Below are 14586 nucleotides of genomic sequence, written 5' to 3'. Positions count from 1 at the left end.
ATTTATGCACAGCTGCAAAATAAGCTAAAACCATCACCCTCCACTACAGTTGGTATGAGGTGTTTGCACTGATATGCTGTGTTTGATTTACATCTCTACGTTTGTCCAGAAAACGTTGATCCAACTTTGCAAACCTAAGCTGAGCTGCCAGGTTAGAACATCATGCCATCTCTCACATTCTTTCTCACTGCAATTGTTGCATTCCTATGGAAGCAGTAAAGATGTACTTAGTTTTTCACATGACTATATATTCAACCAACAACGAGGCCTAGAGAAAAACTGAAAACAGTATAAAATATAGATTTTAAGTCTTACTGTTTAGCTTGCGGATGAATTTAGGCCTTCTCTCCTCAGGCAGGTAAATGGCCACGTAATAAACTGGCACACCAGACAGTGCAATACCAATTCCTATGAGGGAGTTGATGGTGTCACCGTACAGAGGGACGATGACTAAGAACAGGCTACAAAAACAGTAGATGAAGGGGAAGAACAAGGTGAGCTGTGAAGAGAGACATGCACATCTGGTTAGTCTTTCTGAGAATCTCTGAGTGTTTAAATGTGTATGTTGACATGAAGAGCAATGGTTCAAAACACAGTGTTCACCACCTTTTTACGTTCATAATCACTCAGTGTGCACAAAACAACACCACACTTTAATTCTGAGTGCATGCAACTATGGTAACTATTTATATTTCTTTCTTTCTTTACACAATTCCTGATTTTATTTCATCATATGGAAGCTGATGTATAAACAAGGAACAGATGGCAGTAGCAGGAAGTGAAAACAGTTTGTTGTGATGGGAGAGGTCAGATTTGGGGACAGCACTTTAGCAGAATCTGAAAATGTTTTTATATTTTCTTACAACCACTCAACAGCTTAATTCGCTCTTAAATGTGTATTTGTTGCTTTTGTGTTGTAGATAACGAGGGGCAAGTCACGCATTTTCTCCTCATTCATGCTAGTGTTTCAGCAGCGCTACAGCTGAATGGGTATAATCTTTAAACCATGAATTGTTACTCTAGTGTAAATAAACTCGGTGACGTTAATTGTGAAGGTCAAAGAAGTTGGCAAGCTAGCATACAGAAATGATGTCACGTCAAACAAAATACATATGACCTTTCTTAATGTGCTCGTGACTTCCTGTTTTAAGTTGAGATCCCAGACTGCCACGCACCCTTATCAGTTTCGGTTCCTCTCTTTGGCACCGTTCATGCCAGCTTTCCTGTTTTCAAATGTTTGTATGTAAACCTACTGAGCGCTAGATATCACACCAAAGCCAACGCTTTGCTGACTGCCTCTTATAACCTCTTACAGCTGTGGTGTGTGTTGGTAACATTTAGAAAGTCCTGTATATGATAAAATATCATGCCATATTTGACCTCTGACCTCTCTATCAAGGATAGTAGATTGTTCTGAATGTCAGAATGATATGATATTAATGCTATATAGCTATTTAAAGCTAGGTTTCCTGCTGGCATTGTTGGTGTTGACAGCATAGAGGCATATAGGGAATGATGTATGTGGATCCTAAATATCATGTTATTTGGATCTCTGACCTTTTCTTCAAAAAAGGTCGAACTTAAAAAAAAAAGAAGCGTCACCTTGACAGGTCTGTATCTTTCCGGCTGGGTGATGCGTAGGTAGATGAGGCCAGCCACAGAGAGACCCACATAGAGCCAGTAGCTGAAGCTGAAGTAGTTGATGAGTTGAAACACGTCCCTCACACACAGGAAAATCAGGCCCATTAAGCCCTGTAGCCACACAGCACAAGGACAAGTAAAGAATACCCATGGGATCGTGGTATGATGAAACACGTTCATTTGTGTTTTACAAGGCAGTTTTGTTTCTAACGTTGAATAGCAGAGCAGGTATGGGCGTGTAGCGCTTCAGGTGAATCAGACTCAGACTGTTGGGGAGGTGACCCTCTCTGGCTCCAACAAAAAACAGCCTGTGTGATCAGCGAGGTGGAAGGTTAGTGGGAACATACTTCATCAGTCATACTTCCATCACAAGTGCCATCACAGCGTAAGTTGGGACACACTCTGTATTTTCTCATTACCGTGAAGCAGCAATGACGGAAGCATTGAGTCCTCCATAGCAGGACATGGCTACAGAAACAGGGATGATCCAGCTGAACGGCCCCAGGACCGCATTTCCAAATGTCTGTGGGGTCACATTTGCATTGGTTAATTCACACTACATATTGACGATGAAGAGATCTGAGCAGTTTTCCTAAGGGTCTGTCGCGGCCTTAAACCCTTATATTTTCTGCAGCTGACGTAGATGTTACATTACTTTATTTTCTCAAGTCCTGTTTTCATCTCAGAGAACAAAATGTCCTGGTCTAAGCTGAACAGACCTATATTTAGCAGGAACGAAACTCTCAGGTGTCTCACCACAGCGACAGCGTCACTGGCAAGCAGAGAGGACATGTCTAGAACCACATAGTACGCCACGTTGGTCAGTAGGTAGATGATGGTCACTATGGGCATGGAAATGGCGATGGCCAGGGGCAGATTTCTGCAACAAAAGCATAATCACACACGGCGATTACAGAAGAATGACTTCAGCTCCTACACTTCATTTCCTTTTGTTCAGGAATATGTTTTACACAGAGCTGGGACAAAGAATAGCAGCTGGTTTCATGCCAACAATATACAATTTAAAAGTGTTCAGATAGTGATTAAAAGACAGTTATGGGACGCTGTGCTACAATAAGACTCGTGAAAGTAACTGAAATCATCTGCAGTTAAACCTGTGATAATGAAATTAGGCGTATTATCACCATTTAGGTTGCTTTAGTAGCTCTTCTTTGGGAGTCAAGCATTTTTCTGTCTTATAAATGTCCACTATTCGCTGTCTTTTAGCTCTTGTTTTGGTCTCCACCAGTTTTTGAAGGACTCTGTAGCTACTGCATGCTTCACTGTCGTTCCCAGCTGGTGTCCAAATGGGTCTGCACACAGTCTGGTGATGGGCAGGTAGTGTGTAATGCCTCTGTAGTGTAGTTTTCTTTTTTGTTTTTTTTTGTTTTGTTTTTTTTGTGTCCCGTTTGGATCTTTAGCCATCAGAATTGTTGTCTTAAGGCCAAGAAAGATGCCAAGCGGATTTATTTTACCAAGTGGATCATCATGGCCTTGCCATATTGGTCCATTTGATTGACCTTTATTATAATTATGTATTTATTTTATTTGCAGTTGCTACAAACGGGACAGACATGACTGGGGGATAGGACAGGGAGAAAGAATGAAAGAAAGAGAGGGAGAGAAAGAAAACCAAAGGGGAGAAGAGACGGTGAGAAGGGGGAGAAGAAAGAAAAAAAAGAAAGAAAGAAAAACAAACAAACAAAACACCTGGGTCACCTGTATGGAGAAAAAAAAAAAAACAGAAGAGAAAGCAAACAACAAAGAGCAACATAATAAAAAAAAAAAACAGCACCATCACAATAAACTAGCTAGCAGTAGATATCAGTAGATACTAAATAATAAATGATATTGTGCAGCACGCAAGATAGACAGCGCACAATGTGCTTTGAGGCAGCAGCCAAGAAAGGTGTAGTCCGCGTGAACACCCGTGTGTACACCTGTGTGCATACCTGTGTGGATCAGCACGCTTGTATTCCAAAGGTTTCTCCATGTAACGATCTGCTAGGGAGTGTGGGGAGCCACAGCCCCGTCCTCCAGGGTATGAAGCAGGTATGGAGGAGATCCAGGCCCCAGACATCCAGAGGCCCCAGAGTACGAGGACCCGAGGAGGACCACCAAAGGGGGGGGGAACCGTGCCACCCTCCTGGGAAGAGCTGAGTAGAGCCCCAAAGGAGAGGTCACCCCGCAGCTACAGAGCAGAGGCCAGAGGGGGTTGCAGTGGCGTGCCCGCGGGCTCTGCCGGCAGCCAGCTGTGCCAGAGAGGACCGAGCTTCAGGCCCAGAGGCCAGAGGTCACACTCCCCAAACATACTCTATATCCCAGGTCCAGGTACCCCCGCCCCCAGAGGGGCAAGCCGCACCTAGACCCAGGAGATGTAACCCTTCTCTCTGGGGTGGAGGCAAGCGGACCACCTCCTTATCTGCAGTAGCAGGGAGGCCCCGCATCCCAGACCCCAGTCTGACGGCCAGCACCTCCTCCCAGCCCCCCAGCCCTGACGGCTAACAGAACCGGGGTGAGTGAAGACCTCAAACCTCCCTACGCCCGCTCATATGTAGTGTTGCTGTGTGCTGTTCTAAACTGCATTTAAAACTCAGGAGAGCATGGTACTAGCTTCCTCTCAGAGAGCAGCACGGCTCTTCCCGAAAACCCTTAGTGTCTAAATGCATTTAAAATTGAGGGTAGGGCACCAGCGCCAGAGGTGGGTTGGAGTACACCGACCATCCTCTGGATGCTGTAAAACGTGCCCACCCCCAAGGCCCTATATGTATGTGTTATGTGAGAGTGTGAGTAATGTGGATGTCTAGGTTGCCGAATAAAATTGAGGCACAGGCGGCCAGAAGGGGACAGAGGGGGAGTGCCTCCCCTGCACCCTGGTGACATACCTGCACCCCAAGCCCTGCGTGTGTGGGTGGGTGTGGTAGAGCGGGAATAGGGAGGCAGCTGAGGATGGGGAGGGAAGAAAGGGAGGGGCAAGTGGCCCCTCCCTGGGGCCAGCTCCCCCGCTGACCCCAGTAGGCACCCCCACACTCTGGAACCCACCAGGGCAAGGGGGCCCAGACCCATCCGGACCGGGGCCCGCAGCAGCAGCACCGCCCAGCCCCACAGAGTCCGGGGCAGCCCACCCGACTCCACCCCAGAGAAAACTGCACCCACCCCATCATCCAATCAACTCCCAAACTACACAAGACAATAGACACCCAGGTTGAGTTCATTCTCCACCTCTCCTATATCTCTCCCCCCACCTGCAGAGTGAGGTCCTGTAGTGAGGAGACCACCTGCAAAGATATAACAACCTCCCCACCAGTTAGAGAGCCCCCTAGTAGGGCCGATACACCAGAGGTCCCCTGCACTGGGGCTGAGCCCCCCTGCACCCACCCGCCCACTGCTCCGGCGACACAACAGCCAGGACCCAAGCCCCCAAGGCCCGGCCAGCACCCCAGACCGGGGGGCGGAGCACCCACCAGACCCCCAAGCCTCCCAGGGGCAGCCAGGCTACCAGGCCAGTAACCAACGTCCGCCAGCACAGACCCTCCCCATCTCCACTGTACGCAGCCACAAGGAAAACACCATCCAAGAGCCCCAGAGCTCCTAACCAGGTCATGGCCACATCCCCCAGGTTAGTCCCTCTAGGGAAACGTCCCTAGGGACTCCCCAGACGCCCTAAGGCCGTCCCTACCCCCATATCAACCACAATAGTGAAGGCAGGACCAAACCATGACCCCCCACCCCCACTAGGTGATGAAGCCGATCAAAGGAGCCCAAATGATCAAATGTGATGGCAGATGTTGTATCAAGACTAATGTGATCTATTAGATGGTTTCTATATTGGTTAGAATTAAGATTATTTTTATTTTTCCAGTTAATGAGGACCATTTTCTTGGCAATGCATAGGGCAGTAAAAACAACGTGGGCTGTGTTTATTTCTGCAGTGACCTCATCCAAGTCGCCCAGCAAGCATACTAAAGGGGAGGCTGGAATGTTACATTTCAGACACTTTGATAAGTCTTCCCATATCTCACGCCAAAATTTCTGAACTGGTGGACAGAACCAAAGAGCGTGGATGTAGTGTAGTGTAGTTTTTTTAAAATACTTTTTTGCTTAAAATATCTGCTGCTTCTAAGAGCAAACAAAACAATGACCTGCCTTTTGGAAGGTGAAAAGCACAATAATTACAATATTGTGGATTTAAAGAAAATGTGTGAAACATTCAATGCAAAACACAAAATTTTCAAACAAATACCTTCTGACCCTAAGCTTTTATATTAGGTTTGCATCCTGCTAATTTTAACATTTCACAGAATCAAAAGAGCTTTTTAGAAATGTGTTTGTTATTGGTAAGAAGAGTTGTTGCTGTAACACGGAAAATGACTCATAGGATTGGTTTTCTACCTTAGCTACAACACTGGCTGTAGAGAAATTTACTTATTTTATCAGGGCTATTAAACAGTCACTCTTTCAGAGTTTTGGGGGCTTTCCTTTAAGTTATCTAGAGAGAATTTATTTGACTTCAATGTCGGTGATATCTGATAATCTACGTACAAATAGCTATTTGTATGGTGGCCCAGAGAGGCCAAACGGACTGCAACTTAAGAAAACACCAGCAATAAGAAAACAGAAATAGGAAAAAACAGATTTCCAAAAGCACAAGGGAAGTGTTTCTGGGGACACAATAACTCCACGGACCAGTTGCAGGAACCAAAATATGCTAAGAATTGCGCTGGGAGACACTTAAAAGTAGTGGAGGATCTATCGGTTTTGTGAGGAAAGAAAAGATGAGAGGTAAGTGTGTTAGCCTAACTATTAGCATAAAAATCCATCATCAGTATTATACGTAGCATGTTTTGGGTTCCTGCAACTGGTCCGTCGGGTTATTGTCTCTCCAAAAACACTTCCCTTGTGTTTTTTCCTATTTCCGTTTTGTTTTGTGTGCTTTTGCAGCGTTTTTCTTATTGGGCCACTGTATATTTGTGATTTCCTAATGGTGTTCCAAAATAAGCAGCTTTGCACGAATCTTTCATTAAGATGATTCTCCGTCATGTTTTTTGTTTGTTCTCGTTACACAGATGTATAATGCTGTGAGTGGACATTAAAAATATAGTCAGTGCTGTGTTTTAGTGCAGGAGTCCAGTGGCTCATTTTTATTGTCTGTACTATCTCAGCTAATCTGCTCAAAGGCATGTTAACCCTTCTACTCTGATTGATCAGGACTGTCAAAAATTAACTTTTAGTGGATTTCTCATCACTAAGCTAAAAGCAGGAAATACAATCTAGTCACAAGTTGCCATGGAGCCTCGAGCGTACGAGTCTGAGTGCATTTTCTTTTTCATTTCACTGCCTCAGTCACCTCTCTGGGTTACAAATCTCCTCAGTTACATAGTTGAGTGTGTCCCAGCCAGAGTAGGAGAAGAGAGCTGAGTAGAGGGCCAAAGCGATGGCGCCGGGGTCTGCCGTGGAGCCCTCCATCGGGTTCTCAAAGCTCTTCGTTTCTCCTACACAAAGACAAGATCGAGTTTTACTTTGAGTGTAACATTTTATTTAGCTTTCCCACACGAATTCTTACTTTTACTTTCACTTACCACTGGATATCCTCAGGATTCCTATAATAATGATGAGGAAAAGTGACATCAGTTTGGCATAAGTGAAGATGTCCTGCACTAGAGTCCCCCACTTCACATAAGCACAGTTAATGAAGATGAGGATACCTGGAACAAAGTAGAGGATGAAGGCAATGAACAAACATGACCAAACACAGAAACACTGCTTCTGCTTTCTACGATGTACATTAAGGAATCCTGCATGACACAGCAGTTTAGCCAGCAGTTTGTGAAACTAAAGCAGTTTGTAGCAAACAGAAACCTGACTCTCTCACACTGCTCCTTTCTTTCTGTCACGTGGGCTGCAAATGGCTCGAGGATACCAAAACAGAATCACACTTCTTGGTAGAGCGATGGGTGATTCACAGCATCGCTGCTCTCTCACGTAAATAACACTTCTGCTTGCTACAGTCTGCAATCCAATCACTGCAAAACTCTGTGACATGGGACTGGCAGCCTAACTTTAGCTTATGCCAGTACTACAAAGGGCTATCGGGTTTGGTACTGGCATGAATAGATCAGATGTGACTGTGGGCAGCACTAAAGCTCTTTTAATCTGGTTTTACTCAACTATTCGAAACGAAACAAAACATTTTACATTTCTCCTGACTGCCTCACAATAAAAGCCACACTGTATTCTGCAAGATATACATGTTTAGGGACTGTAAGGAAATTAATTTGAGTCATTCGAAGCATTAGCAGTGGGCAGCTCCAGTGACAAACTAGACCTCCACACAGAAAATTCAGGCCCAAGCTTGAAACAGAAAACAGTGAAGCAAGAGCACTAACCACTGAGCCCCTGGGCTGTGTTTTCGAACTGGCAGGAGTGGATAAGGGTAGGTGTTCATCAGTAGTAACTTAATATAAGCTGTGGCTATATCAGGGTAAAATTACAAGTAGCAATATTGGATTGTATCACCATAATTATGTAATTAAAACCCAGTGCAGGAATGTGTTTAACCAAGGTTTACCAAGTAGATGCTTTATTAATTAATTTAATAATTGTTTGTAGAGGTTAAAAAGAAATGAAATGGCTTTAATTGATACAAATTTAGACTTGGCATTGAGAAAATAAGTGCATTCTCACTCCTTCCACAGAAATCAAGCTGAAGTTTTAGCGGTTTGGTGGTTTAGAGTTTCAAGTGTGTGTTAACACATGTCGCAATCATCCCAGGAGTGGATGTTCCAACAAAATCACCCCAAAGGTCACACTGCAACATTAAGAGAAACTGCAAAAACCCCCAAGAGCTACATCTCAGACCCTACAGGCCTCAGTAAACATGTTAAATGTTACAGTTTACAAGAGTGCACTTAGAAAGAAAGACTGAATGACTATAGCTTTGTTTGGAAAGGTTGGGAGGAGAAAGCCTCTTCTCTCTAAAAAGGACATGGCAGCATAGCTTAACTTTGCAAAGTTGCATCTAAACAAACTACAAGACTTAAGGAACAATGTCCTTGCTGTCATTGAGTCGACCATGAACTCGTAGGTATACCAAAAGCATGCTAGAGTCAAATGTGAGTAGTTAGTAAATTTAAGCTTTTTCTGCAGCAAACTGCAACAGCACATTTTGTTTCATTTAAAAATCCACATTTACAGCTCAATACAAAACCCAGTGGGCACACTCATTCAGACACAGCTGTGTTTCTTACAGAGACAGGCTGCAGCAAGGAGGCGGACAGCAGCATACGGCGGCTGGCAGGTGGGGTAGAAAGCCTCCACCAGGTAGTTGGCGAATGTCAGCGAAATCACAGCCTGGCTGGCTGGCTCGATCAGGAGGATGGACGTCCACAGACGAATGAAAGCCAAGAAGCCACCAAAAGACTCCAGGATGTAGGCGTAGCTGGCTCCAGATTTGGTGATGGTGGTGCCGAGCTCTGCGTAGCACAAAGCCCCAAACACTGAGAAGATCCCGCCAAGAGCCCAGATGAGCAGCGACAGTCCATAAGAAGCGCTGTACATGAGTACGCCCTTTGGTGAAACAAAAATCCCAGAGCCGATCATGTTGCCCACAATGAGGCAGATCCCATTCAGGAGAGAAATCTCCCTCTTCAGCTGCATTTTCTCTTCTTTAACACCATTTGGAGCCTTTAGGTCCTCCTCAGATGGAACTCGTGAGCTCGGACATATCGTCTGTGACATGACCCCAATGGTCTGTCTCAGATCCCCCATTATTCCAGCAGAGCTGAGATGGAGATGATAGGGAAAAATTAGATGGGATTATTCAAATTTAACAGACTTACCTAGCACACAATGTATTAAAAAAAATAAAAAATTCTCCATGACACATGTTCAAACTTAAGAATACAAGCATGCAAATCCCCAACACAGATCACTCCCCTTTGTTTATAATTATAGATATAAATGAACAGCACGAGTGACTCATGACATATAATACAGGCATGTAAATAACAAAAGATTAACTTACCTTGTTTTCAAGTCTGTCTGTTCCTCTGAACATGCAGTCTGTCTCAGGCCACCACTCAAGTCTGAAACACCAGTCTGGCACCGGGGGAGATCACATCTGAGAGGCACCAACAGGATGGTTGATGTTGCAATCTCTGCAGGTCAGCCCTTCCATAACGTGTGTTTTTCTTGGGCCACACTCTCATGTTGCCCCCTGTGCTATTTTCAGAGACAAGCAGACGTTCTTGCCCACACAGAGCCTTCAACAGCTGAGACAGAGGGAGCCAAGCTCCAATTGACCCGACATACAGGATAGTTATTTATACTGTGATGAAAAGTGTCATTAAGCTTATCTTAATTTGCAGGGAGTGTTTCCAGGGGCATAACCCACCTCATCCCTGGTATACAGAAGGAAGACTCTACTACTAGTTTTTGTGCCTCCTTGTAGACATCTGCAGGCCAGGAAAATGACTAGAAAGCTATGTCCAGCAGCTTGTTTGTTGAACGATCTATAAGTGAAGTACAAACTTGAATAAACTATTTCTTGCCAAGCAGCCAACTCCAAGGCTAAAAGTGCAACTTCCACTTGAGGTCGGCTCAAAAGTAAGTCAGTCCTCACATGATATGTTAAAATGCCCAGCTTTACAGGAGCAATATACATGTTTATAGCCTTCTACAAAAATTATTTTGGTAATTTAGCCCATGAGGATGAAGACTCGACTGTTTAAATTGTACTCAACATTAAAGTCATGGATTGTGAAGCTAACAGGTGTATGCCAACATAGGCAAATGAAGCCTCTAGTTGTATGTTAACTAGGGTTGCCAACCGTCCCTTAAAATACGGAATCGTCCCGTATTTAGAAACAAAAGCACACGTCCCGTATTGAGCTAATAAGGGACGCACTTTGTCCCGTAATACAGTGAGAATCAAAAGTAGTCTATAAATGTTAATGGAATTAACACTTTGTTTGAAAACATAATTCCCAGCCCCTCTCCTGCTTTGTGACCAATGAGCTGACAGCACACTTATGACAATTCGAGTATGACAATTCAGATTACCGCTCATCTCATTGGTCGAGGAAAGGTCGCTTGCGGAGAAAATACCGGAAGACAACAGATGACCACAACAAGAAGCATGGCCAACAGGGGAACAAACGCCGACACTGCGGTGCAAGTCTCGGATGACAGTACACCTAAAGCTGGGCAAACACTGTGCGATTTTTTCAGTCACGTTATTCAGCTCCTGCTCAAACTGCACGGTTGACTCGCAGGGGTTAGAAGTTCGTAGGTCACGATGTACTCTCACACTATACCGCCCGATGCTCTGATGCGACCTGAGAGCTCACACTGTGCCTCCATAACATGAAGGTTATAACAGAAAATCTGTCGCTCGCTCTCTCTGTCTTTCACTCACACAGACACACCACCACCATCAACTTTGCTAAATTGCTAATGAAAAACATTGATCAGCCAGCTGTGATTGAGCAGCGATGTAGATCCAACTATTTTCACGGTTGTTGTGGTCGTGATAATTTTGTGATGCCACATCGAAAAGGCTCGGATGAGCTTTCCAAAGTTCTACAAGTTGTGCCTCCATCGCTTGTGTCCAGATCACACGCTGCACAGCCGTGCTGCTCCGTCTTTTTCCACCAACGTTTACGTTTGCGCGTGAGCAGTGTGAGCGCCTGTGGTGACACCCTCACGAGCGATTGATGATCGGGAGCTGGTCGTGAGGTGTTAATCGCTTCTCGTTACCCCACGTATACTACACGACGCACGATGAAGGCCAAAATCGGTCAAAAATCGGCTCAAAATGGGCCAAAAATCGCACAGTGTGAGCCCAGCATTAGAGCAGCAATGTTTGTTCCCCTCAGAGAAAGGGAAGAATGGGAAAAGGAAAACACCTGGCTGGAAAACGTTAATATGGGCATGTGCAATGAATATCAGCGCTATGTGGCCAGAAGTGTGATAATATAATTTATTTTGTGTAATAAACAACTGCAAGGATAGATGATTACAACAAATTGATGACTAATACATAAAAGTAATACATAGATGAATAATGATGATGAGTTATGATGCGTAATCATGGGAACAAGCGGGTTTACAAACAGGAGCAGCTGATTAGCATTAGAAAAGCTGAAATAATACCTCAACTGAAGCCAATTGTACTAAATGCACTAAATGTGCACTGTTACAAGAATATTTTTCTTTCTATTGTTTTCTATTATTTTAAGTTAAGCAGGACAGAGTTCTTTTAAAGAAAGATTTACTTATATTCTCAAAAGTTAAGCATGACAGGCTTCTGTTTAAGAAAGAGACCTGTTTTATGTGTTAATGTTGTCATTTTGAGCTAAAAATAAATGGCTAAATGATCATTTGTTTCACATGTGTTCATATCACAAAGAATAGAATATGCATCTACTTAAATCAACTTCAAGTCAAATGGTTAAAAAAAATAATTTCACACACAAAAAAAGAGCTAGAAAATTCACCACACTGGGAAGGGTGAAGACAACTGGGTCGCCCGGCCCTGGCCACGAGGTGTCCCTCATTTATTTTTCAGGGAGTTGGCAACCCTAATGTTAACCTTTACTTCAGCTTGTCCGAGTCACTGAATATCTTGAATATTTCTGTGTTGTTGGTGACATCTTCAGTATTTGAGAAAGAGTGTGCACTTTTCTACTGCAGTTAGCATCAATTAGCTAGTTTTTGGCTGTTAATCCACCTTGCTAGCCAAGCTATCTAGCGCTAGCTAAATAATCCAAATACCTTCTAGCTCCAAAAATTCACAAACCAGTAGGTGATGTGAATGTGGCTTCATACATCTTTCATGTGCACTTAATAGGCATGTACACCAGTTGAACTGCTTGTAAACTCAAATATCTAGTTATTGGTAGCCAAACACATAGTAGCAACTCTATGCATTTAGGCATGTTAATGTAGTCGAAGAAAGCTGCTCAAGTTCAACCAAACATCATAGGAAAGGTGATTTAAGTGACACTTTGGCATAAACAAAGGTATTGGCATATCCTGCCCTGTATAGATGACTGTAGTGGTGTAAGAGTGTGGTTCTTGGCACACTTCACTTAGCACCAGCTGATCACCTCAGACTACCAGAGTATTATTGTTGACCATGTCCATATCATTATGACCACTGTGTACCCTTCAGGATAATGTGTCATGTCAACGCGTTCCTTTGGGATATTTCACAAATGCACAGTCATATTACAGACATGCAGTTGATAAATCTGCAGCAACTGTGTGATGCAGTCATGTCGATATGGTCCAAAATCTCAGAGGAATGTTTCCAGCAACTTGTTGAATTTATTTTGCCAAGAATTAGGGCAAAAATGGGTCCAACTCAGTATTAGCAACCTGTACATAATAAAGTGGCAGATAAGTGTATTTTTCAGTGAAGCTCAATTAAAGGAGCAAAGTGTTCCTTTAAAATTACTGTTACAAAAACAAGAAGCAGAAATTAGACCAAATTAAATTAAAAACAGAGTAGCCATTTTAATGAAGAGTTTGACACAATATAAAAAAAATCCTAGTTGAAACCACAGCTACACATGTTAAACCTCTGACAGAACTGCTCAATCGGCTGACACTACTGAATACAAGGGCTCTAAATTAGCTCCGTATTTTTCAGTTGGTATTTCTACAAGTATCAAATAAACACATCACAGAAAAACAGTAAAAAAATATGTTACAACATATACACACCACTATCAAATCTACAGCATTTTCACTCACCTTTGCTTGATATGCACGTAGAAGGCATTTGCCTGTAACTTGAGGTGGGACCAGAAGCAGAATATGAGGCACAGATTTCAAAAACAATACTAGTCCAACATACGGAAGCAGATCGACCCTGCTCGGCCTTTCTAATCTAAATGACATTTTGTCATTCGAGCATAATTTGCTCTAACAGTGTTTTACAAAGTCTGGTGTGCTGTGACTCATTCCCCACTGTGTGATTCAGGTCTTCATTGAACTGTGGTCACTTTGGACTGAATGATGCAGAACATGTGTATGAAAAAAAACATTAATTAATCACACTGACTGTCCTGTGATGAATGTGTTGTAGGTGGTACTGAAATCCAGAGCCACGGCTTAATATTGTCATTGCAAGCACCCATTTGAGGAAGTGAAGGCAGTGTTGAGGGCGGCAAGGTCCGTGTGTATTTAAAAAGAAAAAAGAAAAGCTCACATGCATACACATAACATACCCACCAAAACAATTACTTACTGATGAAAGTGTTGACAGGCAAAAGCAATGGAGTTATTAAGAATCAGTGTAGGACAGTTTGTGAATAGGTTTGCATGTTTGATTATTTGAGACACTGAAGGGTTAAACAACAACAACAACAACAAAATATGTTTGGCACATTAAAAGATGCCAAATGGGGAATGAAATAGGCAGTTTGTTTGCTAATTGACTGAATATATATGTTAACTGCAGGAGCACACATGCTAATAAAACAGAAAATATCTGTTGTGTAACTACAGCATATTCTGGCAGAAAGAACGTACAATATATGCTTATTATGTCAAGGAGCTAACAAAGAGCCCTGTGGCAGACAAAGGTATAGTTTAACAGATAAACCAGTACTTGCTTATTGTATACTTATGCAACAGTTTTCTGCCTTGCAGGTCAGTGACTGACAGATTTAATAAACATGTTGCTGCTGTTTTGAGCAGACTGCGTAGCAACAGCAAAAAAAGTTGCAACGTTCAAGAAAAATACGCTGAACAGGTAAACTAAAGATCTGCTACAAGCAAAGCTGGATTTTCATGTATTCGGTTTTTTTTCTTATGCTACTGCAGAGAAGCTCAGTTGGAATACATTTATTTGTAATCTCAGCTTAGAGTCTGTGGAAGATGGGTCAAGTCTGGAAAGATCCAGATAAGCCTGAAGTCTCTGAGGTGAGGTCGCTACTG

At 43.2% G+C, this 14586-nt stretch overlaps 1 protein-coding gene across 1 annotated transcript in view; it reads right to left on the bottom strand.

The window, feature by feature from the left end:
- LOC146648424 (Y+L amino acid transporter 2) overlaps positions 1 to 10003 on the bottom strand; it is a 12229-nt gene extending 2226 nt beyond the window's left edge. Inside the window, exons 1-9 of the mRNA XM_085388649.1 lie at positions 9665 to 10003; positions 8889 to 9421; positions 7221 to 7346; positions 6989 to 7133; positions 2398 to 2521; positions 2061 to 2164; positions 1853 to 1949; positions 1603 to 1752; positions 316 to 499 (exon numbers count right to left, since the gene is read on the bottom strand). Coding sequence (XP_085244775.1) covers positions 316 to 499; positions 1603 to 1752; positions 1853 to 1949; positions 2061 to 2164; positions 2398 to 2521; positions 6989 to 7133; positions 7221 to 7346; positions 8889 to 9408 — 1450 coding nt within the window. The 5' untranslated portion in view covers positions 9409 to 9421; positions 9665 to 10003. The remainder of the gene's footprint in view (positions 1 to 315; positions 500 to 1602; positions 1753 to 1852; positions 1950 to 2060; positions 2165 to 2397; positions 2522 to 6988; positions 7134 to 7220; positions 7347 to 8888; positions 9422 to 9664) is intronic.
- Positions 10004 to 14586: the final 4583 nt, after the last annotated feature.

This window comes from Rhamphochromis longiceps, linkage group LG18 (assembly GCF_057381845.1).
Source record: "Rhamphochromis longiceps isolate RC_006_pf linkage group LG18, R_longiceps_female_GT1.1, whole genome shotgun sequence".
Classification (NCBI taxonomy): Eukaryota; Metazoa; Chordata; class Actinopteri; order Cichliformes; family Cichlidae; genus Rhamphochromis; species Rhamphochromis longiceps.
The sequence above is the reverse complement of the archived record's forward strand: the minus strand, read 5'-3'. Positions and strand labels throughout refer to the sequence as shown.